This window comes from Zeugodacus cucurbitae, chromosome 5 (assembly GCF_028554725.1).
Source record: "Zeugodacus cucurbitae isolate PBARC_wt_2022May chromosome 5, idZeuCucr1.2, whole genome shotgun sequence".
NCBI lineage: Eukaryota > Metazoa > Arthropoda > Insecta > Diptera > Tephritidae > Zeugodacus > Zeugodacus cucurbitae.
In genome coordinates this window covers 8734731-8761669 of record NC_071670.1, presented here as the reverse complement: position 1 = coordinate 8761669, position 26939 = coordinate 8734731, and the positions used below count along the sequence as shown (strand labels likewise).

The 26939-nt window shown below is 37.1% G+C and overlaps 2 protein-coding genes across 4 annotated transcripts in view; both read right to left on the bottom strand.

Moving 5' to 3' along the window:
• Positions 1-5041: 5041 nt before the first annotated feature.
• Positions 5042-6264, bottom strand: LOC128921922 (protein terminus-like). The gene has a single exon (XM_054230962.1). It carries the CDS (start codon positions 6173-6175, stop codon positions 5042-5044), a length of 1134 nt encoding a protein of 377 aa, XP_054086937.1. The 5' UTR covers positions 6176-6264.
• A 7930-nt stretch (positions 6265-14194) lies between these two features.
• LOC105220042 (uncharacterized) overlaps positions 14195-26939 on the bottom strand; it is a 37185-nt gene continuing 24440 nt past the window's right edge. For all 3 annotated transcript variants that reach the window (XM_054231059.1, XM_054231058.1, XM_054231060.1), the window contains 4 exons: positions 25373-26213; positions 22109-22503; positions 19875-20942; positions 14195-15055 (listed from right to left, as the gene is read on the bottom strand). In XM_054231059.1, coding sequence (XP_054087034.1) covers positions 20125-20942; positions 22109-22503; positions 25373-26213 — 2054 coding nt within the window. In that variant the 3' untranslated portion in view covers positions 14195-15055; positions 19875-20124. The remainder of the gene's footprint in view (positions 15056-19874; positions 20943-22108; positions 22504-25372; positions 26214-26939) is intronic.

Here is a 26939-nt window from a genome sequence, read left to right as displayed (position 1 = left end):
CTAAGCCGACTTTTGGGGTTTCAATTATTTAGATAACTCCTAACTGTATTCAGTATTGCGAACGAGTATATTTCAGGTTACCATACCATAGGAATATTTTTAATGAAAATGGCTTAGTAATTTAAATAGCCCTATCTAAAATATTAAAATTTAAGATCACTTATATATTGTAGTGAAGTTAGTTGTCCTCATAAGCCGTTAAGAGTCAAAAATAATATGAATTTATTTATTTTTTTACACACACCTTCATACTACCTCTCTATTATTCTTCATGGCATTTGCTTTGTCATTTGCATTTCTGTACTCGTAACTACTGTACTCGTTTACGAGTACGCTTGCGCTTTGAGGTAGCTTAAAATTCTTCCCGGTTACCTGAGCTTCTTTCCGTTGCATTTCATTGTGCTGTTCATTTGTCCGCTGAGTTGGTATGTCTATCTCTCCATTGTTCAGCGTCCTGTTGTTTGTTTTGTTTGTTAATGCTAATTGCATCATGGACTTGAACTTTGAAATACCACAGCAATTACTTATGTAAATCCTTTTGGTGGCAGCCAAGGACAATAATATGTAATATATGCATGTCAGTACTGTGACTAGCGGTAACTATTGTTTGCTTATGTGTGCGTAAATATGTATTTTCGCATTGTTAGTGAAGTACCTAAGTCTTCAAAGCGAAAGTGACTTAAAAGTTTTGAGAATATTTGAAGCATTAGGAAGACAGAGAATGAGAGACAGAGAGAGATGGTGATAGTGAGAAAACATGTGAGAGGTAAGGAGTTAAAAGTGATAGTGAGAGAGAGATAAAAATATGATGACCAAACGAAACAAACGTTTCAGAGAGAACGAGAGAGCGATAGAAAGAAATTGTGCAAAAAAAAGAGAGAGCCAGATAGAAAAGTATGCGTTAATACAAAGGATTTAGATTGTAGTATGTTTTTGGTAAGTTTCCGAGAACAAATCATATTTTTATTCTTCACCTGTAAGAGAACCTTTATATCGTCCCTTAAATTAAAGCATTCTTTTTAATTGAATATGAATATATGAATTGATCTTTAACGAACGAATTTCGTATCATAAATTGATTGAGAATGCTACGAAATCTTCAAAAATATAGTAAAAATGGGGACCATCATATTTACACATACAATGAGTGTATTAAGATCGTGGAAAACTTATCTCTTGCGAGCCGGATGTGGACAGAATTTTTGACCAAACGAAACAAAAGTGGCACCAGCCAGCAAATTTACAATAACTGGAAGGTCTTCCTTGCAAAGAATTCCCTAAAAAAGATAAAATCCATAAATACTATAAGAATCATATGAAATCTGCTTGTAATGTCTCGGAAAGATATTACATTAGGAGTATGCTTCTAAACTTTATTATTAGTTAAGAGGAGTTAGTTTGAGATAGCCTTGAGGTCTGATGAAAATATCTCTAGCTTTAGCCCAAAAACAAAAAAATAAAAAAAAGATTGATAGAAGACAATTTAATTTTACATAAAATTACTTTAAATAATCGACAATTTACGGAGCTCAAGAAAAATGTTCACGGTCATTGGTGAAAAATTCCGTGTTCTTTTAATAGTTCTTCTAGGAACAAGGAATATGAGCAAGAAGGTGCAAGTTAAACATTCGAGCTTTGTTCGGGGAAGTCTCTTGGCAGAATTACCAACAGACCGGAATGTCGTGTAGTAAAAACTAAATTTTTTGGGTGTGATGGTTGAGTCAGCTTTGAGTCATCCAAAGGATTTACTGACTATTTTTACCTTATTTTTATACATATACTAATCCTTAAGACTAAATACAAATATTCTTACAATCTAATATTCATCTTATAAACATATGTTCCACTTGAGACGCACCACAGGTGGTAAGTGTTAAGGTTCTTCTTACATTCTAATGTGTGTGACAAATGTCCACTTGAAAGGCTTTATCTTATAATGTAATTTGGTAACATGTGTGCATCATGTGAGACCCTCGATCCTTAATAGTCAATGTGCCAATGACATTGGACACATTTGTCTATTACAATCTATTGATGGTGGTAATACCTTAAGAGAGATCTTCTAAACTCATATTCAGAAGGCAACAGCGCTTGATTTTGAATCAACTATCATAAAGAATCTCTATTGAAGACTGCTGATCCCTCTCACTAGTCAATTGTGCTGCTCTAGAAGAAAGTAGAAAATTAGTTAAATATTTCCGACAAGCCATATGCTTTCTCTTTGCTTTCATTTACCCAAAACTTTCGTAATTTATTTGCAATTATTTTTATTATTCTATTTCCATGCAGTCACATACGACTACATACATATGTATGGTATGAAAGTCCTCTCAAACGCACGTATAGTTTTCTTTTGAGTTGACATTTGAAGAAAATTTATTTGCGGGGATTTATGTTTGCTTTGCAGTTGGCAAATGCTTAAGTGCTTGCTTGCGAAAACGGAAGAGCGAATGCAATGCATTTGGCAAGACGCAAAGCATTGCAAGGAAGTGGAAAATTCGTTCGCATAAAATTTCAAGTGTTATTTGTTTTACTCTTGATGACATGGAGTCACACAAATTTAGAATATCTGATGAGGTCGGAAAGTAACAAATTGTGAGGATATTTATAGATATTAACCAACTTTCACAAATGGGAACTCAAAGCGAAATTGTATAAAAGTCATTAAGGAACCACTTAAGAAAACACAAACGCTTTCATAACCTAATAAAGCTTCATAAGCTCAAAAGTTGTTTAACAGTTCGCCCTTATTTCTGCGTAATGTAAGAAGCGGGAATGTTGTATTCACTACATTTTACAGAAATATTATCAAAGAGCTTTTATAAAGCTTTTAATTTGTAAAAGGCTTTCGTCGCAGCTTTTACTAAAATTTCATTTTAATCAATATTGCGATTGTCTAGCAATTTTCGGATTTTATTGAAAATAGAATTAAAGCTTTCACTTTGGCCCTTGAAGTTTTCATGTCGAAGTGACGAGCTTTTATAGATTTAATTTAGAATAAGCTTGCATCGCTTTGAAAGTTTAGAAAGCGAGCAAAAAGGTTAGAGCCTTTTAAATACATTGCCACAAATTAATAGTACAAGCTGAGTACAATTGATGCTTGTCTAAACATTTAGCTTTAGAAACTTTATAAAGCATTGCATGTAAAAGCTTGCTTATTATGTTATCCAAAGCTCCTTAATTGAATGTCAGCTTCCACTATATTTAATTTTTCAAGAAGTTAAATATTGAAAAGGTGTCCTGATGCGTATTAATTTGCCTAAATGAATTTGCAATTATATCCTTTTTAAGGCACACCTGTTGTCTCTGGAAATTCTTCCAAACAAATCCACCAAGGAATGACTAATTAGCTTTACTATTATTATATTAAATAATAATTACATAAGATCGCAACAGTTAAGTGAAGCCTGTGCAAAAGTTTACATATGAATTTCAGTCAAGAAATTGCCTAGCGAAATTGCTACAAACCTACGAATGCGTAAAAGCTTCCGCCATGCGATGGGTGGTGAGTATAAACCAAAGGTAAAGTTAACCTGACAGCTGTCGCTTACGCCAGGTAATTAGCGTTGTGGCCACCGGAAACATCACCAGCACCTGGCTACGTGCTATCACAGTTAATCCGCGAGGAAATTTCGTGTTGAGCTGATTAAATTTGAATTTAATTGGCACAGAAATTGGCGGAAATTGTTAAATGACAGGAATTGAAAGTGATAAATTGCATAGTGATGGGAAGACAGTCTAAATGATTTGAGTTTGAATTGAGAAAGTTTATAACAGGTAGATTAGATTAAATTATAATGATATATAAAATATAAGTGAAATATGTATTGCAAGTTAAATTGTTGTAACGCTTAAAGCTTTAAAGGATCTTTCGCTGAATTTGTGGAGTCAGAATTCGCAGTGTTGTTAAAACAATGTATTGTGTAAAAGATTAGTACTGGTCTTTTAAGCACAGTTGACTGTTAAAAGAGCTTTCAAAAGCTTAAAGCTCTTAAAATCACAAGTTTAAAAACTTCACTTTCAATTCAGTATTGGGAAATACTTTTGATATATCGCAGTAAATTTACTGAATCGAAAGCATTTAAAACTCACACAGCTTTCAAAGCGTTTCTATAGAACAGATTACGAACCCATATTTTATTGATGTTATATTAGAATAGATTTTATAAAAAGGAATTCAAATATACAACAATGTTCAAGCACAAATTAAGCCAAGGCTAAGTCAATTTAAAGAGCTTTCATAATTTCGAAAGCTTTCATTATAAATAGCAAAATACTAAGGCCAGACTAAAGAATAAATGTAAAAAAACTCCACAATAACCGAAATGGTTTTCGATTCCACAGAGCTTTGAGAGGGTTTCCGTAGTACAGATTTTGAAAGTTATTTTTATTGTTGTTATAATATAATAACTTTAAAGAATTAATTAAAATATATACTGGTGTTTCAAGCACAAGTGAAGCTAAGCCAAGTCAAGTTAAAGAACTTTCCTTTCCTTCGAAAGCTTGCATGATAAATAGTAAAATACCTTAAGACTAGAATAAGTAATCATTTTATGGTTAAAACTGGAAAAGGACAGTTTTTGATCCTTTAGAGCTTCCAAGGTGCCTTTGAAAGCTAATGAGCAAAAGCAATAAAAAGCATAAATAATGTGAACATTAATTAATATAAAGTACTTAAAATGAAAACTTCGTCAGAGCTTTCTATAAAAGTTTGAACATAAAATATTATGTTAGATTTTGGTGACACTCGGAGATCTTGATCTGGGACCCGCAAGAATATATACCTTAAACTATGAGTGAAAATACAAAAATATGCCGATATAGTTTATAGATATAGATACAGTTTTCAATTCGACTGGAACCGGAAGATTTTGAATTTAACGTGAAGATATCATACTCAATCGAAATTTCGACTTTAACCAAAAAATCCAAATAAGATAAGTAAAGAGAGAAAAGGCCCAAAATTATTGAATGTGAAAATAAAAAATAATTTTTGTATATTTACTTATTTAAATTAAAAACTTTTTAACAATTATCATCTTTAATTACTTAAACTCACACACAATGATTCTATTATACCATAAAGCGGCCAGTTGTAGTTGTCACAACGCATCTGCAGACAGTTCTCGTAAATCTCCAAATTACCACTATCCAGTTGTAGTACCTCAAAACCGCGTCCACAATCGAGCGCCTTGTGTAGCTGTAACTTAGTGCGTTGTGTAAAATTCGCCTTGCACTGAGAGCAGGTGTGCACACGATCATCCTCATCGGTGCGTAGAAAGCGACAAATGTTCGAGATCTCCAAGAGTTGTTGCTGAGCGCCATCTACACTCTGCAACATTATATAATGGGCGCCACAGCCGACGCGATCCCAAGTTTGTTGTGTGCGCTGCTCTACTTCAGTAGAGCATGTATTGCTCGGACTGATGCCCAGCTGGTAGGGCACCACATACAACTCTTGTGTGCGCGCACAAACGCGGAAACAGTAAAGATTCGCGTCGGCAGCAGTCTCCGCGCTGATCGGCTTTGTAGCTGGTGCTGCGGTGGCATGCTTCACACGATACTGTAGCGGTAGTATGCATTTTGGGGGCGCATTTGACGAGGATGTGCTAGTGGTAAGTTCGCGATATGCGTAAATCTTTATGCGCTTCACGCTATACTCCGCAGCGCGCGTTGGATAGCAAGTATACATATAAGCCTCGATTTTCTCCAGCAACATAAGGAATAGCACATCCACAGTCTCTCTAATGTCCAGGTGATGCTCCAACGTTAGTTCGCCGCTGGCGAAAAGAAAATCCGTTTCGTTCAAGATGCGCGTATAGAAACTCAAACGAAAGTGTAGCCGCGCGGTGTCGTGGAAGAGCAGACGCAATAATTCCGGTATCGCTTGTATGCCGGCGTCCAACAAAAATTCATTATTGCTCCTGTTGTGGTCATTGCAGAGTATGAAATTCGTTATGCGTTGCTCCTCTATGGTTTTCAGCTGTGTGCGTTGCTCGTCGCTGCAAAGCGATCGTCCGACTTTGGACCAGTGTTCCTTATAGCCAGCGCGTACATCACATGAGCTGCTACATGCATCACACTCATACGTACGACCGGCCATGCACCAGCGGTGATGGAAGGTGCGCGTGTTGCCCTCAATGCTGAAGGAATAGCTGGAGCGGAAGTAGGGCATTGTAAGTAGGCAGCGAAGTGATCTTGATGTGGTGTGACAAAAGGTTGTGTTGCTATTCTGTTAGAGCTCGTGGATTGTTGATTGTAATATGTTTTAGTGTAGACTGTGGGGAGTTCTCTGATGAATCCGCTTTTATACTATCGCGCACAGCAGTGAAGAAAGAGACAGGTAGCGCTAGGCAGGTAGTTTAAGGTCGGTAAATACACGCTGTTTACGTATGAAGTAGTTAATCCCTTTGCAAAACAAGTGAAGTTCTGCTGAGAATTCTTTTGTATTTCTGCAGGTAAGTTAGTATGGAGAAGCAAAAGTGATTAAGTAAATGCCAAAATAAAAATACTGCTAGAGTCACAGTAATTATCGATAAAGAAATATTAACGACAGGTTCTTCCATGGCATTTAATTCTAAAGCTATCTAATCATATAACATCAATTCTTGTTACATAAATAATAAGTAGACATTTATTAGGCTAAATTTTTCATTCGAGCTTTCATCGAACACCCAAAGCTTTCACTGCAACCTCAACTGAGTTAGCTATTACTCATACTTATTTTTAACAGACTGCTCAGGTATAGATAAGTTTTTTAATTGTGGGAAGCTCAATCGAATTTAATTTTAAAATATTTATGTGAACGCATTCTTATTATTGCTTTCATTCCATAACGAGTCAGGCTTTCATTAATCTTAATGAGATTTCAATATAATATCAATAGCTTCTCTAAGTAATGAAATCGTTATGAGTCTACAAGTTGACTAAAGGTCAAGCTATGTCCATGAAAACTTTTAAAATCTAAATGATATCGGTTATGCGTTTTGATAAAAACCTTTTCTGAACCAAAAAAGATTATATTAGGTATTTGGCAATACTATACATCTGTGAAAGGTCTTGACATAACCTACAAAACGACGCTATGCATGATTAGTTTTGATATTGCGAGTTTAAAAATGGAGTTCACTTACGCCGAAATTCGCGCTATTTTAAAATTTTCCTTCGTTAAAGGCAAATCCGCTGGAAAAACGCTACGGGAGATTAATGGTATTTTGGAGGATGGTACTCTATCATTTCCAACTGTGGAGGAATGGTTTCGACGATTCAGAGTGGGTGAAAACGACAACAAGGATAAGGCAACCGGCGGAATACCTGTGACAACCGTTCAAATCATGGAAAACATCGAGTTAGACCGGGACATCGCCCAGGAGATGGGAGTTAGTCACCAAACCATTTTAAACCATCTGCAGAACGCTGGATACACAAAAAAGTTTGATATTTGGCTGCCGCATGATTTGACGCAAAAAAACCTTCTGGACCGAATCAATGCATTTTTGAAGCTGATGGTGACTGGCGACGAAAAAAGAGGGTCAAGTCGGGATTGACGGCCAGGAAGGTTTTGTTGTGTGTTTGGTGGGATTGAAAGGGAATCATCCACTATGAGCTGCCAGACGCAGGCGATCGATCAGAAGCGTCCAGAATTGGCCAACAGGAAGGGTGAACTGTTCCACCAGGACAACGCCAGACCACACACATCGTTGATGACTCATCAAAAACTACGGGAGCTCGGATGGGAGGTTTTATCGCATGCATCATATAGCCCGGACATAGCGCCAAGTGATTACCACCTGTTCCTGTCCATGGCGAACGCCCTTGGTGATGTAAAGTAGAACTCAAAAGAGGCTTGTGAAAGGTGGCTGTCAGAGTTCTTCGCAAATAAGAAGGGGGCCTTCTACGGGGGAGGTGGGTATTATGAAGTTGCCGTCTGGATGGAAACATATTATCAAACGAAACAGCGCATATTTGAACTAAGTCCGATCACTGTAACACTTTGAATAAAGAGCAAAAAAGCGGAAGGAAGATATTTGGCAACCTAATATTATTTATACCCATTTTGCTTTACTTTGAGAATAGAATAAATATATTTTACTGTTGTAAAAAAAAATATTGATTTACTTAGTAATCTTTCAATTTTGAGCTTTCACTGCTTAGAGATAAAATGTGTCACTAATTTAATTGTGCTTTCACTGGTTTAAGAGAGCTTTCACTCGATTGAAAGCGCTTGGACCCAACACATTTGGATGGAAAACATTTTTTAGAGTCACAAAAAATTTCAAGGGCTTTCCGAAGGCAAAGCGGAAAAACCCAAACCCTTTGCTAAATTTAAGCTTTGGTTGTTATTCAGCAATGCAATATTCTAACATTTGCCGCAAATTAAGCAGTTCCTTAAATAAAGCATCTTAAGCAGCTATATGCAATTATCGTAAATTCTGCGAAACCAAATTTCGGCAACCACAATTATTTCACCAAAATAGCCGCAAATAGATAAAGTGATTATTACACTGCGCTTAAATGTTAGGATTATGGCATTTTAATTACAAATTGCAATCAACCGCGTGGATTTGCCTGAAGCTATAACAGGTTAAAAGCATAGAAAATAATAATATGACAAGTAGCTTAGATGCGAAATTGGGTTTTTATGTACCAGTACTTGAGTCTGAAATGATGATTTAGTAGGATAATTTCTATTGTTATGTATGAATATATATTATTGTGATTTTCAGGAGCTTTCATTTCATGCATTTTCATTAAGAATGTAAATTTTGTCAAGTGATTCGGCTTTAATTATGAATTAATAATGACAGAGCACTTAAAAGGCTTTAATTTAATTGATTATTTCTCATTTATAATTTTAATCAAAATTTAATGCATCAATTGTTAGGGTCTCAAAAAACTGACTGTATTTGAATGAATTCTTTAGAAAATGACAAAAACAGTATTATATTAAATGAAATGCGTTAAACACAAAATTGTATGCTTAGATAATGCAGATTTTCGCTAAATGAGAATCAGAGTACAAAAATTACATACACATAATCCATCATCCACCTTCAAATCAGCTCTATTTATGTATTTATGTATTTTGCCGCAAAAACTGTTTATTTATTTGTCCCAGTTATTTTGTGTACACACATACATATAATAGCTTCAAAATTATTTTCAACTGTATTTCTATGTTTTCCACACTCATTTACATGTAATTCTTAAGTGATATGAGCATCTAGTAACTTATAGAAATGCACTAAAGCAAATTGATTTTATTAGCATTATAGCGCTTAAGAAAATCAATTAACACAAATGAACAGTGCATAAATATATACAAACGTATATTTGTAAATGTAAATACACATAAGCATATATGCACATATGCAAAGTAAATTCTATCAATGAGCTGATCAGCTTGTATACATAATGCAGTGATGGAGTCAAGAAATAGCAGATACTTTATATGTACAGTGGCTCACAGCTTATTTGACCCACCTTATATTTTCAAAAATAAATGAGTATAACTTTTTAACTAAAAAAGATAGCAAAAAAATAAAAACGTAGTTTTTTTATTGGATATTGAAGAAATAATAAAACGCTTAATTTTTGTTAACTTAACAATAGGTTTCATATTTATTCAACTTAAAAGAAAAATACTCATGTTTTCAATGTCACAGCTTGTTTGACCCACTGCATTTAATGCACAGCTTCTCTTCCAAGAAGCTTAGCCTAACGGTGCTTTTTTGTTTACACTTCGCTTATTATATTCGCACATAGAATTTTCACTTTTGATTGGATTTTGTTAAGAAAGCACGTGTTACAACCATGGGAAGACGCACAACAATCGAACAACGAGAATTAGTCCTTAAACACCATAAAAATGGACTTTCTCGGCGAAAAATTGCAAACATTTTGCATATACCAGATGGTACCGTGAAAGCCATCATCCACAGATTCGTTTTCGAAAACCGCATCGAAAATAAAGGAAGAATAGCGCCAAACAAGGTTTTTAGTAAAACTGATGAACGCTATATTGTGCAAAAAATTAAAAAAAATCCAAGGATTTCAGCCCCAAAACTAGCCAGTGAGATGCAGGATATAACCGGCAAAACATTTTGTACGGAAACCGTTCGACGTGTTTTAAGAGAACATAATTTTCATGGCCAAGTTGCTCGCAAGAAGCCTTTTATTAATAATAAATTAAATTAAATTAAAAAATAGAAACAACCGCTTGAAGTTCGCAAAGGAGCACTTAAAAAAGATGCAGGATTCTGGAATGATGATTTTTGCTGATGAGTCCAAATTCAATATTTTTGGATCCGATGGACGATTATATGTGTGGAGGAAGCCCAATACAGAGCTTCAAGATAAGCACCTAAAGCCGACTGTAAAGCGTGGTGGTGGACATGTAATGATGTGGGATTGTATGTCGGCTGCAGGTGTTGGAAGGCTTCAGTTTATAGAGTCAACAATGGACAAAATGCTATATCTCAATATCCTGAAGGATAATTTGATTCAAAGCGCCGAGGATCTAGGGGTAAAGGAAAATTTTAGATTTTATCAAGACAACGATCCCAAACATACTGCGGGAATCGTTCAAACTTGGCTAATTTACAATTGCCCACATGTGATGAAACCACCGGCACAATCACCATTTTGGATACCAATATCCGCAAACGACAGATCTCCAATAAAAACGATCTTAAAGTTGCATTAATGGAAGAGTGGGCTAAAATACCTCCAGAAACAACAAAAAAGTTGGTGGAATCTATGCCAAAGCGCCTAAAAATGGTCATAGACGAGAAGGGAGGCCATACAAAATATTAAATATATGTTATCCTTTTGTTATTTTGTTAATTTTTATTTAATTTAAGAAATGGGTCAAATAAGCTGTGACATTGAAAACATGAGTATTTTTCTTTTAAGTTGAATAAATATGAAACCTTTTGTTAAATTAATAAAAATTAAGCGTTTTATTATTCCTTCAATATCCACTAAAGAAACTGCGTTTTTACTTTTTTGCTATCTTTTTTAGTTAAAAAGTTATACTCATTTATTTTTGAAAATATAATGTGGGTCAAATAAGCTGTGAGCCACTGTATATGATTTCCATTATATATGGGTGATTCTACGATAAGAGGTTTCAATTGTGTAGAGAAAACGGCCAAAGAAAAACCTTGGATTTTTTTTCATGAAACCTCTATATTATGATTTTTGTCCCTTTTATTTATCTTCTGACGTAGAGGCAAGTCACTAAATACATTTTTTATTACCTTTTCGATGCCCAGGGTAAATACATCGGCCAGGGGAGATAAGTAAAGTTTATGGTAGATTATTATTTTACCAAAAGCAAAAAATTAATTTAAAATAGTATTATAAATTAAAGGTACTCGCTTTCCTAGATGAATAAACCATAAAATTAAAATAACAAATCAATAAATTCACTCTTTATCCTAAATAAACGAAACAAATATTAATAAATTAAGATCTTTCAAAAACATTTCTGACTTTTTAAAGACGTTATATATCTTCTGCCCTTTTAAAAAGAATGGCATGGGGAGAGTCTGGCCAACCGTATCTTATTTATATATACATACATATACGAGTATATATACATAATTGGGGTATGCACCGCTTATGCGATTATAGGCGAATCTAGTTTTGCGCTAGTCTTCTCTCATTTTTGCTGACTGGTGCTAATTGGAAATACCAATAGAAACCAGGTCACTTTTTACCAAGCTGAAGCGCTTTCGTCATTCGAACAACATGATGTAGCCTCTGTCTTTATATTCGCTGAACTATGTCAATGTCGTCGTATAACTCATACAGCTCATCGTTCCATCATCTGCGGTATTCGCTTTTGCCAATGTCCAAAGGACCATAAATCTTCCACAAAACCTTTTTCTCGAAAACTCCTAGTGTCGTCTCATCGGAGGTTGACATTGTCCATGCTCCTGCGCCATAAAGCAGAACGGGATGATAAGGGACTTGTAGAGTTTGGCTTTGGTTCATCGAGAGAGATTTAGTTCATTTAAATGTCCACTCCGTCCAAACTAACACATGTTGGTAAGAGCGATTCTGCGTTGGAATGCGAGGCTAATATTTTTGGTTTCGTTGATGCTGGTGATGGCTGAAGATGGGGAAGGGGTCATGTTCAGAAGCTCACGCAAGAAAGTATCAAGACAGGAGCATCCTCATGTAGAGACCAAGGTGATAATCTGGTAACCGATGTCCAGGGCATACTGGGATTATGGAGGGAACACTTCTCCGACCTGCTGAATGGCAGTGAAAGTGCAACACCAGGAGGTGGCGAACTCGATTCCCCAATCGACGACGACCATGAAGAAATTCGAATAGCAATTACCCGCCTGAAGAACAACGAAGCGGCGGGGGCTGATAGACTACCGGCCAAGCTATACAAATACGGCGGCGAAGAACTGATAAGGTGCATGCATCAGCTTCTTTGTAAAATAAATATCGGAAGAAAGCAAGCCTGACGATTGGAATCTCAGTATACTCTGCCCAATCCATAAAAAGAAAGATCCCACAATCTGTGCCAATTACCGTGGGATAAGCCTCATAAATATCACCTATAAGGTTCTATCGAGCGTACTGTGTGAAAGACTAAAGCCCACCGTCAACAAACTGATTGGACCTTATCAGTGTGGCTTTAGACCTGGAAAATCAACAACAGACCAGATATTCACCATGCGTCAAATTTTAGAGAAGACCCGTGAAAATAGGATCGACACACACCATCTCTTTCTCGACTTTAAAGCTGCTTTCGACAGCACGAAAAGGAGCTGCCTTTATGCCGCGATGTCTGAATTTGGTATCCCCGCAAAACTAATACGGCTGTGTAAGTTGACGTTGAGCAACACCAAAAGCTCCGTCATGATTGGGAAGGACCTCTCCGAGCCGTTCGATACCAAACGAGGTTTCAGACAAGGTGCGACTATCGTGCGACTTCTTTAACTTGATGTTGGAAAAAATAATACGAGTTGCAGAGCTAAATAGAGCAGGTACACTCTTCTATAAGAGTGTACAGCTGCTGGCGTACGCCGATGATATTGATATCATCGGAAGCAACAACCGCGCCGTTTGTTCTGCTTTTTCCCGCATGGATAAGGAGGCGAAGCAAGTGGGTCTGGAGGTCAATGAGGACAAGACGAAATATCTCCTGTCATCAAACGAACAGTCAGCGCACTGGCGTCTTGGCTTCCACGTCACTGTGGACAGTCATACCTTTGAAGTAGTAGATAATTTCGTCTACTTGGGAACCAGCGTTAACAACACCAACAATGTCAGCCTTAAAATCCAACGCAGAATCACTCCTGCCAACAGGTGTTACTTTGGACTAAGTAGGCAATTGAAAAGTAAAGTCCTCTCTCGACGAACAAAAACCAAACTCTACAAGTCTCTCATCTCACGGCACTAGGAGTTTTCGAGAGAAAGGTTTTGCGGAAGATTTATGGTCCCTTAAACATTGACAACGGCGAATACCGCAGACGATGGAACGATGAGCTGTATGTGTTATTCGACGACATAGACATAATCCAGCTAGGTCATGTTGTTCGAATGGATGAAAGTGCTCCAGCTCTGAAAGTATTCGATGCAGTACCCGCTGGTGGAAGCCGAGGAAGAGGGAGACCTCCACTCCGATGGAAGGACCAGGTGGAGAGGGACCTTGGCGCCAAACTGCCAGAAGGAGGGAGACGTGGCGCGCTGTTTTGGACTCGGCTATAACCGTGTAAGCGGTGTCTACGCCAGTCAAGAAGAAGAAGAATGGTGACTCATGGAGTACGTGTGGATTGCTGCGTGACAAATAACTCATATTTTGGTTATTGACGAAACCATTCAGCACAAATGAGCCTCATCATAAATCGGACTACCGCATTTCGGTAGTAAATTTTAATAATTTCGACTCGTTGTTGGATCATATATCTTTCCATGATGAAACGGCAAACCTTATCGAAAAGAAATGTGAAAAGAGTGAGAAAAAATATAGCGTCGTTTGCTATCGCTATCGGTCTTTTTTTGTAGCGTTCCCTTTGAAAAACCCTTTATTCACCCTAACCTCTGAGAAATCAAAATACATTTTGCATATGTTTTAGATTTTAATATATTTATTTGCGAAAATTAAATTTTCGAATATTTTATTTCGTGCATTATACATACACACACATTACACACAACTTTCTTCATACATTCTAAATTTATTTAAGGTAGATATACTAAATTTTGGCACACTGTAATTTATAGAAAAATAGTAAAGTAGGAATACATTAATTATTTGCAATAAAGTGTTAATTTTAAATATTAAAATTTTAATTTTCACACAATTTAAAATATTTTTGATATTTTTAATTTTCCTCGGCGCTCACTTAATACTAAATTAAATATACAGATGACAGCGGCAAAGTTTGCAACTGCAACAATGTCACCTCATAGTTCCACCGCTACAACCGCAAACGCCACGCAGTGACAGTGGCAACAGTAACAGTAAAGAGCATCAGCATCAACGTTGGCTGAGTTGTCAAATGTATTAACTTTCATTGTCAGCTGTCAAGCAACTGTCAACTTTCGACCCTTTGGCACAGTGCAACGTTGTCACGTTTCGCAAAATTGAACAGCGTTGCGTTTCCACGTAACGTAATCTCATTCTGCACACTTTCCATCTCTCATCCGCTCTCTTATCAAGTGTGCTTGCTTGAAAGTGACGGCATGTTGCCAGAAGCATACGACACGACACTCCGCCGACAAAGTTTAAACTCAACTCAATTTACGTTGAAATTAAATTTTCCTTATAGTCACGTTTCGTCAGCGTTTCATGCTTAAATTTCCAACATTTAATTGTGTCACTCTTCGTGGAGGCAGTGAGGAGGCGTGCGAGAGACGGCGTGATGTGCACTGCCATCCAGCGTTGATTTTTGCGCTTCTCATTGTCAGCTCCAGGCGCTGTACGTCACATCAAATAGAATGGTGAATCAATCGCAAAACTTTATTCTTTATTGCGAACATAAGTCGGGAGAAATTAACTTTTTTACATGCGCTTAAATATGCGTAACTGAAATGAGAAGACAGAGTGAGTATTAAAAATAGAGAATTGTTGATTTTTTATGACATAATTAACGCACGCCGTAACAAAAAATTAAAGGATCCATGAACCGAAAGTAATGATAAACCTTATAATATTAAAAAAGTATAAAAAATCATACTTTAGTATAAAATTCAATATAAAGTAAGACTTTGATTAAAAGTCAGGATTGAGAGGTATTTTTGGAAATTTATTACCCTAAAACACTATGAATTTGAAACATCTGAAATTAGTAATGTAGCGAAAAACCTCACCAAAGAATTTTCCATGGTCTTCCTCTTCCCCTTAAAACAATATTTTAATATGGCAACATTTTTTCAATTGTTTAATCGATCGATTTAATTTAATATCGGTAATTGTTGAGATTTTTTTAGTTTTTTTTTTCAATATTTGTTTATTTATTGAATCTGCTCTTTGAAGCCTAACAATAAGTTATAAAATCTTAATTCTAATAAAAACTAGACAAGCTCAACCAAGTGATTGAGTTGTTTTGGTGAAACGTTGCTCCTCAGTGTGCTGGTATATCTCTTCTTTTTAGACGTGATTGATTACAAGAATGTAATAAAGCATTAGCCAATGGGTTTGGGTGATCTCGGAGTTTGGATAAATATTTGTTTCTGCTGTTCTCTACTTCTTTCTTTACCATAGGGATACCAAGATCTTTATGGATATTTTCATTACGCATGTACCATGGTGAGCACGTGATTGTTCTAAGCATTTTTGATTGGAATCTCTGAATTATATCGATATTGGTTGCACAGGTCGTACCCCACAGTTGGATGCCGTACATCCATATCGGCTTTATGACCGCGTTGTATAATAGAACTTTGTTGTCTAGGCTAAGTTTTGAATTTTTATTTAAAAGCCAATTTAAATGTGCTGCTCTTATCTTCATGCAGGTTATTTTGCTCGATGTGTGTTTTTTCCACGTGAGCCTTCTATCCAAGTGATTACCAAGATATGTTACTTCAGTCGCTTGGGGTAATAAAATATTGTTCATTTTTACTGCCGGGCACATTTTTGGTCTTAGGGAAAATGTAACATGCTTGCACTTTTGTTCATTTACTTTTATACGCCAGTTTGCTAGCCATTCTTCGACAAAAATCAAATGATCTTCTAATGCTCTTGATGCTATAATTGGGCATTTGTTTCGGCTCACTAAAGCTGTGTCATCCGCAAAAGTTGATGTCAAAACATTACTAGCTGTTGGAAGGTCTGCTGTATATATTATGTATAGAGTTGGCCCTAAGACACTGCCCTGCGGTACACCAGCTCTTATTGGTCGTTCTTCAGATATGAAATCTCCTACTTTGACAGTAAACTTTCTATTTTTAAATAAGACTCCAAGGTTTTATGCATTTCGGGAGGTAAGCTTTTTTTAATCTTATATAAAAGCCCGTCATGCCACACTTTATCGAACGCCTGAGCCACATCTAGAAATATAGCAGAACAGTACTCTCTATACTCGAACGCCCTTCTGATTTCGTTAGTAATTCTATTTACTTGTTCTACAGTGCCATGTTTTGCACGAAAACCGAATTGGTGCGTTGGTATTACATTATTTTCATGGAGGAAAGGAGACATCTTTGATAGTAACACTTTTTCAAATATTTTAGAAAGACAGGGTAGAAGACTGATTGGTCTGTATGAAGACGGCTGTGTCAAGTCTTTACCTGGTTTCTCTATCATGATGATCTGCGACTTTTTCCATGGAATTGGATAGTACCCGAAACTGAGAATAGCGTTAAAGAGCAAGGAGAGTACTGTTAAAGCAATTTTTGGTAACTCAATTAGCATTTTTGTAGTAATTTTATCGTGTCCTGCCGACTTTTTTGGATTCAGCTCTTTTATGATTTTAATAATTTCAGAAGATGACGTTTGAATAGACCCAAGCGATTCGTTAGCGCTATTGGAGATGATTGACAGCTTAAAGCTGTTCTTTGGGCAATTAGGTTGAAATACCTTTTCTAGGTGATTTGCAAAACAATTTGCCTTATCCTCGTCACTTCGTGCCCAGTTTCCACACAAGCCTCTTATAGGCAAGTTGGAGTCGACTGGAGGCTTCATTGACTTTTGGGCTTTCCAAAGAGAATTTCCTTTGTTTGAATTTGGACACAGTTTCTTTATATAATTGTGAGTGTGGTATTCTTCTTCACGTTTAAGCGCTGTTTTTAGTTTTCGTACAGCATATTTTAGTTGCAGCTGAGTAGAAGGGGAGCGATTTAACTGCCATTCACGTCTAGCTCGCCTTTTTTCATTTACAAGCTTTTCTATTTCATTATTAGTGATTTTTCTGCGGATAATCGGTTTATTGCTTATGTTTGGTGTTGCTATGACAGCTGCATTTGATATTACATCATTAAATTATCTTATACCTTCATCAATATCTCTTTCTGTATCTATTTTTACATCAATATTAATGTGGCTACTCACATATTTTTTGTATTTTAACCAGTTCGTTTTGTGAGATGTTAGACCCACCTTTGGCTCAACGAATATGGGTTCTTCACACAACTTTATTAGTACAGGTGAATGATCTGAAGATAAGTCTGTACATGTATCAACTGTCACAAGTGATCTATCTATATTTTTGGTTACAGCGAAATCAATTAAATCTGGTATTTTGTTACGATCACTGGGCCAGTATGTGGGCTTACCAGGAGATATTATATCAAGGTTATTGTGGCTCATAATGGTTTGATACAACTGGCGTCCTTTCGGATTATTAAGACGTGACCCCCAGTACATGTGTTTTGCATTATAATCTCCACCTGCTAGGAATCTTGGACCTAGCGTTCCAAAAAAATCTTTAAATTACAATTCTGTAATTTTAAAACGAGGTGGGCAGTATATAGCCGTTAGATTTAAAGTACAACCCCGATTTTTTAACGATATTGTTGTAGCTTGTAACTGTGCTGTAGCATGAGAACCCAGAGTATAGTGGTTTAACCGATTTCTAACCAATACTGCCGTTCCGCCATGTGCTTTTCCATCCGGGTGATTTGTAACATACAGTCTAAATCCCGGTATTTTAAAATTGTTTTTGTTTGTCAGATGAGTCTCTGATATTAACATTACATCTATATTTTTTTCAGACAGAAATCTAATTATCTCTAGTTTATGTTGGTTAACACCGTTAGCGTTCCATATACAAATGTTTAGTATGCTTAATAAAGTTTGCAACATTTGGTTTTGTGATTTTATTAAATCTTGGATCATGTTTTGCATTGTAGACATAAATTGTGTCATGCATTGCGTAAGATTAATGATCATAGTTTCAATACCACTATTTGGAGGATTTTGCGGTGGTTGCATTTGTACATTGTTGCCTTTTACAACATTGGCATACCTCCATTATACAGTATTATTTTTAATATTACTAGATTTCGGAATATGATCTGTGATTTCTATAATGTCAGTACGGGGAGTATGTAACATTTGGTTACGTCGTGCTTGAATTCCCTGAGACAACTTCGATTTCAAATCTTTATAAACAGGACAACCCCTGTAGTTGGCAGTGTGACTTCCTCCACAGTTGCTGCATTTTTTGTTTAAATCCTCTTTCTTGAGGATACATTTTGAAGTGGGATGTAAATCCCACTTGGATGTATTTTAATATGGCAATATTTTTTCGACTGTTAATCGATCGATTTAATTTAATATCGGTAATTTTTGAGGCGATAATCGATTTTATTTTACTATTGATTTTTTTCGGGATTGCCTTTTAACAACTATTTAACTGAAAAATTCCTAATTTTTTTATTTCAGATATTCTTCGTATTCAACATCGGGACATGATTTTCGGGAATTATGGTAAGTACGATTTTTTATATTTTTGTTTTCGAAAATTGTTTTCTTGTTCAAATAGTAATCACTGCTATTTGACATTATCTTAAAAATGTCAAAATCTTATAATTGTATTTTCGGTTATTAAAACGTATTCGAGATTTTGAAGAAATTTTTGAATTCAAAAAAATTCGAAATATATTATATCAATGGACTTTTTACTTTTTTTTTTTTACTTCGAAAAAAAAATTCTAGCAACTAATTAAATTGTTTTCGGTATCACTTTCGGACCTAATATTTTTGACGTTATGAACAAAGTATTTTAAAAAGTATTGGCTATGAAAATTAATTCGAGATTTTAAGCAAATTTCGGGATTGTAAAAATTATTTGTTACACAGCACCATGCGAACTGTACTCGAAACTAATTGGGAAAATATTTTTGACGGGTCCAGAAAAGTCCCAAATATTAATTTAGTTATTTTCGTTAAAAGTTCTACATTTGTACTGACGTGGCCTGATGGGCGGAACATCCAAAGGGTATATCTCTAGAAATATTGCTCGGATTGATTTGATATTTTTGGATAATATTTTAAACAAACTATTTAATAAGACTATTTATTTATTTTTGTTTTTTTTGAAACCCTTAATACAAGATGAAATGGCCTAAATTTGTTCCACAAAATAATTTCTTCAACAAAATATCTTTCAATTCACTGAGTCTATTTTTGGAAAAGTTAAAAAAAATTGATTTTGCCGAATACAGATTTTTGGCAGAAATCGCATGCGATATTTTTATATGCGATTAGATTTTAAGAATTTTAATATCAGAGTTGACTTAAGATCACGTCTAGCTTTAAGATGGCGTTTTGTTGCCTCTCGACTGCTATTTACAAATACAGGGTGTTCCAAAAAGGACTAAAGTGAAAAACTATACATCTCTCTGTCAGTACTAAACGCAATACCTTTATAAATTTTAATGATTAATCCAAAATATATACTCACCACTTAAGAAATAATCAGTTTTCGGTAAATCACACACTTTACGAACCACATACACGCCTACATTCATCCATTTCCAAATTCAAAACTGCTGCATATATACTCCGCTCGGCAGCTTTCGAACACGCCGCAGCACAAATGCCATCACACATAGAAGCGCATCACTATGCCACCGGTTCAAAGTCAGCTGCGGCCCGCAAACCGTTGCAGCGCCACCTACGGCAAACATAAGTTTCCAATACACGCCGCATTGTCAAGGCGGCGCGCCATAGAAGCTACGCTCCTTCGCCGTATTCCTGCTGGTTGACATTTTCTTGAATTTCACCACAACACGCATGCGCTGCAGAAACTCCTCATGCAACATATTCACACACATAGAGGTGAGCGTCAGACCGCTCAGTATGTACGCCGCACAAAACCACACCACCACCGTCGATGTGGATGTGGCCGGACGTGCATGGACACCCGGCAGCAGATCACAAAAACCGATTGTGGTCAAACTCATGAAACAAAAGTAGACGCCATCGAAGAGGGACCACTGTTCCAACACCGCAATGACCAACGAGCCGAACGTGACGTAGGCGAGTAGTAGCAGCACACAGAAGCCGACTGGCAGCACCAGTGACCAGCGTAGCGTATGTGCCGCAGTGCTGCGTGTGGTCGGTGAGTGTGCGGAGTGTGGTGAGTGCTCGCCGTAGCTGAGCGTATCGTCGGCCGGTGGACGCACATAGCAGTAGGGTAAATGTGCCGATTGTGTGGGTTGCTGTGCTGTTTGTTGCGCCGAGCTCGCCGCATGTTGTTGTTGATGGTGTCTTTGTAGCTGCTGTAGTTTAAGATTGCATTTCTTATCGGCAACTTGCTGGCGACTAAAGCCGCAGAAGCTGTTTCTTTTGTTTGTGGTCGCGCGACAAAAACAACAGCAAAGTAGTCGCTCACAAAAGCTGCTGGCCAGTTTAGCTAGTATGCTGCCGATGCTCGAGAGATAGACCAGTGTGAGCGGTATCCCTAGTGTGGCATACACGATGGTCACCATACGGCCGAGCGTAGTTCGTGGTGTGATGGTGCCGTAGCCTAGAAGAAAGCAAATGTCGTATATTTCATTTAAGACGAGAGAAATAAATGAAATGGAAAAAAAGAATGATATGTACATGTAAAAACATAGGTTGGGATTCTATTGAATTAACTCGGTACCACTTTGAAACTATTTCGGGTGTGTTCGCTGGAGTTCTCGTATCATTTTAGAGATTTCGTAATCGGTTGGCATGCTTCCTGGACGACAGCTTGTAAGATTGAATAGGTTAGGTTAGGTTTGTAGGCAGATCTCTGCAAAGACAGAAGATCACACTTAGACAGCCTGGCGCTGTCCATTGTGGTACCAATAAAACTCCCTGTGGATCAAAGACCTTTAAGACCTTTAATTAAGATTGAATAACTTCGTCAAGTTTATAGAACTACTCAAATTCCATTCGGAATCAAATCGATATTTTATATGTAAGTCCTTTACTACCCAGAAACGGAATGTAATCTGCCTTTCTTGACGTCTAGTCTACCGAAAATTCATACGCTCACAAACACTTAACTTTTAGTTTTGGTGTCGACGGTAATCAGTAGTTTGAATAGGGACGATTTAAGAGTTACGTCTTAGGATTGACAATACTTCTGTTTGAGTTGTTGCATGCTCCCGGAAACTAAGAAGTGTCTTCTAAAGACGAATTTTTTGGTATACTTATTTCTCTACCATTGAAGAGGGTGAGGATCTCGGATCTCAAAAGAGGTCGTTTGTTATTATTGTAACATAACACTCTCCGTAACCCTAGATTTGCTCTCGAAATGGGGATGGAATGTTATTGGTCCAAAACCGACGAATATTTCGAATCGAAATCGCGAAAATCAGGATTCTTGTTTCACTCAAATTGGAATTTGAAGAAGCGGTAGGTCTATTATTCGCACTGAGTCAACCATTTGGTAGTACTGTTGAGATAAGATTGAGTAAAAAGAATTTAGAGAACACTTCTTTCGGGGAGTGGACTTTCAAGAACACTCTTGCATATTTCAATGGCTTCTTTAGAAAGATGTTTCCGAAGATGTTTCCTATTTGAAATATTTGGACATAGACTTGGAAACCAAAAGTTTCACCCTTGTGATCGAAATCTGACTGAATTGCGTTATACATATCTCTTGAAAGAAAAACAAGTTTAGAGTCAAGTACTTTCATCAAATTTTGTATCATTACTTACCCACTGTCGTCACAACGGTCAGTGAATATAGAAACGATGTGGCAAAATTCCATTCAAATTGTTGTTGCTGCTGTTGCAATTGCCATTGACGGTGTCGGGCCGCTTGTAATTGCCAATAACGTTCACGTTGTTGCTGTTGTTGTTGTCGTCCATTTTGTTGTTGAACTGCATCATTGCCATAATGTTTACTTGTAGTCGGTTCCATGCTGTGATAATTGAAAGGTCGCTGCTGCTGTTGCTGTTGTATTTGTTGCGTTTGCCTGGAGTGTGCATCATGCAACATTGTTGTTGTTGTTGCAGGTGCCACACTATCGCCCGCTGTTGATAGCGTCAAATCCATGACAAGCCTTTTGACTAATTGATCCTGAAATTTATTTATCTCCAAGGCAGCCAATCTGTGTGTGTGGATGCAGGAGAGAGGGGTGTGCGAAGAAATGTAAGAAAGATATGAAAGTATGTAGTGTGTGTGGTGATGAAATAATCGAAGAGCATTTAGTTTAATCGCATTAAATTTAATTTAATTACATTTGATAAGACGTAAATACAATTAGGTCAAAGGTCAAGTACTTGAGGTTTTGCTTGAAATTATATTGGCTTACAGAAAATATTTGTGTCCGGTTTATAATTTATGGACTTTTTTATAGCTGTTTTCAATGTTCACACACACATCACAATTAGCTTCTGTGTGACCTCTACCCTCGAAATATGAGAAATATAATTTTGGTATTAATCACAGGAGGTTGTTTCTAGTAATCGTAAGACACAACGTCCATATAAAAATTTAAGTTTCTAATACTCCTAAGGCTTTGAGAACTTACTCTAAGAACTTAAGACTAGTATAAGACCCCATGTTCGTTATAGTTTTCGCCAAAAGTTGTGAGAGGTCCACAGAAATGAACAGTAAGGGTAAATGGAACTTTTTGATACCTGCCTGAATTTGCAGTATTCTTTAAAAGTTTGAGACATTTAGGAGAAATGTCTGTCTGACGAAACTTTTTCTATGATTTCTGGAGATTCTTCACGGACTCGGTATCCGATAATCCTTGATAGGGTTTTTAGAAGTTACAGAAACCATAAACCATCGGAAACGGTTAATCAGAAAATCAGCAGACCATCTTTATGTATTGTGAGTAAGCTCTCAGTATATCTCAGTATTTTTACATTGAATATCGGACCAAATTTTCTTGCCAATTACTTTAAAGGCTGATCTTGGTTCGAAGCTGACCATATATAATGATTGAGACTCAAATTCAAGGTGGGAAAAGATAGGTATTAGTGGAACAGTTGAGTTTCGGTTAAATTTTCTCAATAATTTTATTTTACTGCTCATCGAAACCCGGCATTAGTATCAAAGACAGAATTTTAGTTCCGCCAGTTCAAATTATGTATATTGCCAGCTTTGTTGAACTCCGACCTAATAGGAATATCTAATAAGCACAAATTTGAATTTTCGAGTCTAAAGCACATTATCACCTACAAACTAACTGGTTGACGAACTGAGAGATTCGAAGGATAATAATTTAAAAAAAGACACAGAGGTTGCTGCAGTAGAGGAATTATTATTAATTATTCTCTAACTCAAAGTCTGCAACCAGTGCAGTTCATAGAACATATCGATTAACTCTATCCTTAACTCTTTATATAATAGCAGCACCCACTAGAATGCCATCCACTCGGTGATTAAATAACCGTTAAATCAACTGCATTGCTGTTTTGAAAGTCCAGAAATGGCATGCAAATCATTTGCAGAAATCAAATCTAATAATATTCCATTGAAATGTCAAGACATATACATTCCCCAGCCGAATTAACTGTCAAACCTAATCAAAGCATTAGCAGAAATTTGCATTCGTAGAAGACAATCACTGCAGTATTGAACTGCCTCGATTTCCCAGCATGCGCTAAATCGGCAACGTAAACGGATAAACACAAACAATACGCACCCATTTCCAGTCAATTAAAGGAACTGATCGCAAGGGACTTACAGTGTAAAGTGAGTCAGTATTTCTCCTAATGATCTGAAAGAGAGAATGCCCAAGAAAAATATTCAAAGATCTACCGGCGATTTAGAAGTATCTATAGGTATAAAGTCTGTTCGTCGTGTTTACTCTTACGGACATATAATGTTAATAAAACATTTCTCGACTTTCTAGATATATTCATATACTTTCAGTTAGAACAAATATGAATGAATTACGAAAGGTTACCACAGTCGTCAAGTATTCCGATAAGCTCAAGTCAATCCACAGTACGAAGACCTCTGTAAAATTATTTTTAAGTAATGTGGATACCTCGAAACCTTCTCATTCCAATTTGATCACCAAAAACCGTTATTGCGGTGAACCTTCTTATATAATTACTCTAAATAGACCAAATATTGTCGCATTAACTTATGAGGTACGGAAAACTGAAAGCTTGATTTCACATTCAAGAGATTGAACGCGGATACCAAAGGAGGACACCATCAAAAACTCCATACGTAAAAACTAAATCAAATCGTATCCTGTGTCTCGAAATAATCAGCAGTCTTTTCGTAGACATGGAAATAATTAGGACGAAATCGATATATGAGGTCGATAAATTTCGAACCTTGAAGATTCGGTTCAGTCTACAGTGCATTCATCGGCATTGAACTCTAAAAAGATGACTTCTGACCAAGAAGTATCTTATCAATGAAAAGCATCATCTACATTGAACCAAAATTGGTCGACCTCGCTGGTGTAATCGAACCGTAAAGGTTTAGATCAGTCAACAATTGGCACAGGATGGTAAATAAACAATTTAGTCGGCGAAATTCGGACCATGCAGGCTCGGATCAGTCAACAGTATATTAAATAGGATAGGACCGTAAATAGACAATCTAGTCGGTGAACTTTGGGCCATACATGTTCGGATCAATTAACAGCATCATCGGCATCGAAGCATAAATGGACGATTTCGTCGATAGGCATCGGGAAAACTAGTTTTATACTTCAAAATCCCTTAACCAACCGATGGAAGGATATAAGACTGGAAATATCTTCATCTTATTGCTCATTAGGTCCAAATCTATTTATAGGGCTTCTAACTCTTTAGCAAGTGTCTTTAATAAACTTAATGGTAATGCCGTCGTCAGCATAGGAAGCCATTATAGCAACTACCTCACTACTTTTGGATCACTTTAGTCCTACTCTTTCGTCTCGAAACTATTCGCATGCACTGTAAACTATTACATTTTCCGCTTGCATGCCATTGCTGTAAGTAGCTTTACACATAATTACTCACTTGGTCCAATTTTCCTTGTAGAGTATATTCAATGAAACCGTTATATCCCAAATATTCTCCACCGTACGCTGCAACGCCACATTCTCTCCATTCCATGCGTCACCATTTTCCGCCGCCATATCCGCCATTTCAACCTCAATGCCTTCATCTCCATTACGTAAGCCAAAATCGACATCGCCGACAGCAGCGTTAATGTCATTGCCAATGACAGCATCAATGACATTAGTAGCTCGATGGGCTCGATGCGCCTCCGCTGCCATGGCTTGCCGCAGCGTTGCATACGTCGCTTTAGCGGCAGCCATGTCATTCGACTGTTGTTGTTGTAGCGACATGCTGTTAGGCGGCGGCCGGAACTTGTTGTTGGCATGCCTGTTGTCGGCTGTGTATGTTTCCGTTTCCGCTCTTGCAAGCACATCAAAGTGTGCCGCGTCTGCTGCAACTGGTGTTGCGGCTTGCGTACCATTCGCCACCATCGCCGCCGCTGTTGCATGCCACATCGCATTCGGCGTGTTCACGTGGAACTTGCTACTGCTCGTGCTTGTCATGCTGTTTTCGTGCGGTTGGCCGCCATCAGCAGCAGCAACAGCAGCCGCCGTATCAGTTCCTAGAAAGTGCGCTCCGCCTGTTGCGGTTGCCATATCCAATAACGGTTCACTGGAGTGGTATAACTTTGACTGTGCTCCGTTGAAACTGGCTTGCGGTGTTTGTTGCGTTTGCCGTTGTTTTTGTTGTGTCGATATGTGTGCATTTTGCGCGTATGACCAAGCATTTGGATCACTGACAACGCCCGCTGCGCTGCCACCATCACCGGATGATTCTATGGTGAGGAATAGAAATGAGCCTGTGACAAAGAGAAATATAATTGAGTTTTCGGCCGTTTTGAATGATCGAATTTGGAAACATTTTAGCTTTTATAGTTTATTTTTTGATAAAGTTTAATAAGAGAAATAAAATATAACCAAAGAGAAATTAAGAAATCGATTATTTTTCTAATATGTGGCTTCAGTTATCTGTATCTCGCGTTGTATAAATGCGTTCGGGTTCCGCTATATATCGTTAGGCAGTTAAGATTACGTAATAAAAATACTTCTCTGGAGATTTTGTAATTGCTTGACTCAGTGTTGCTTGTGCACATGTCTAAAATGGATCCCAGCAAAGAGAAAATATGACAGGCGGCCGAAATGTAGATACAACTTATGATCCCGATGTCGTAACAATCAATCACACGCTATTTAATCTTCCGCTTCCGTACCGCTAATTTTGAAAATATGTACCAAGCTCTGGAAGATCGATTATCGAAAATATCGATAAAACTACGAAAATCGTCGATTCCGACCGTCGCTGTTTCAATTGCCTAGGAGCTATAGAACCACATGAAACCGTCTAAATAAGACTAGAGACAAAAATAAGTTTGCCAAATGAGTGACACACGAGTGAAGTAAAGAAAACTCAAGATCAGGCTTCTCATCTCCGAATCGCTACAAGATCGATCTATTTCTGAAGCGAATGGTGACTGATAATGAAATGTGAGTCACGTGGCCAAGTCAGGATTGACGTTTAGAAAGGT

Coding starts and splice junctions, on each gene's coding strand:
- LOC128921922 (XM_054230962.1), bottom strand. CDS start 6,175: ATGCCCTACTTCCGCTCCAGCTATTCCTTCAGCATTGAGGGCAACACG.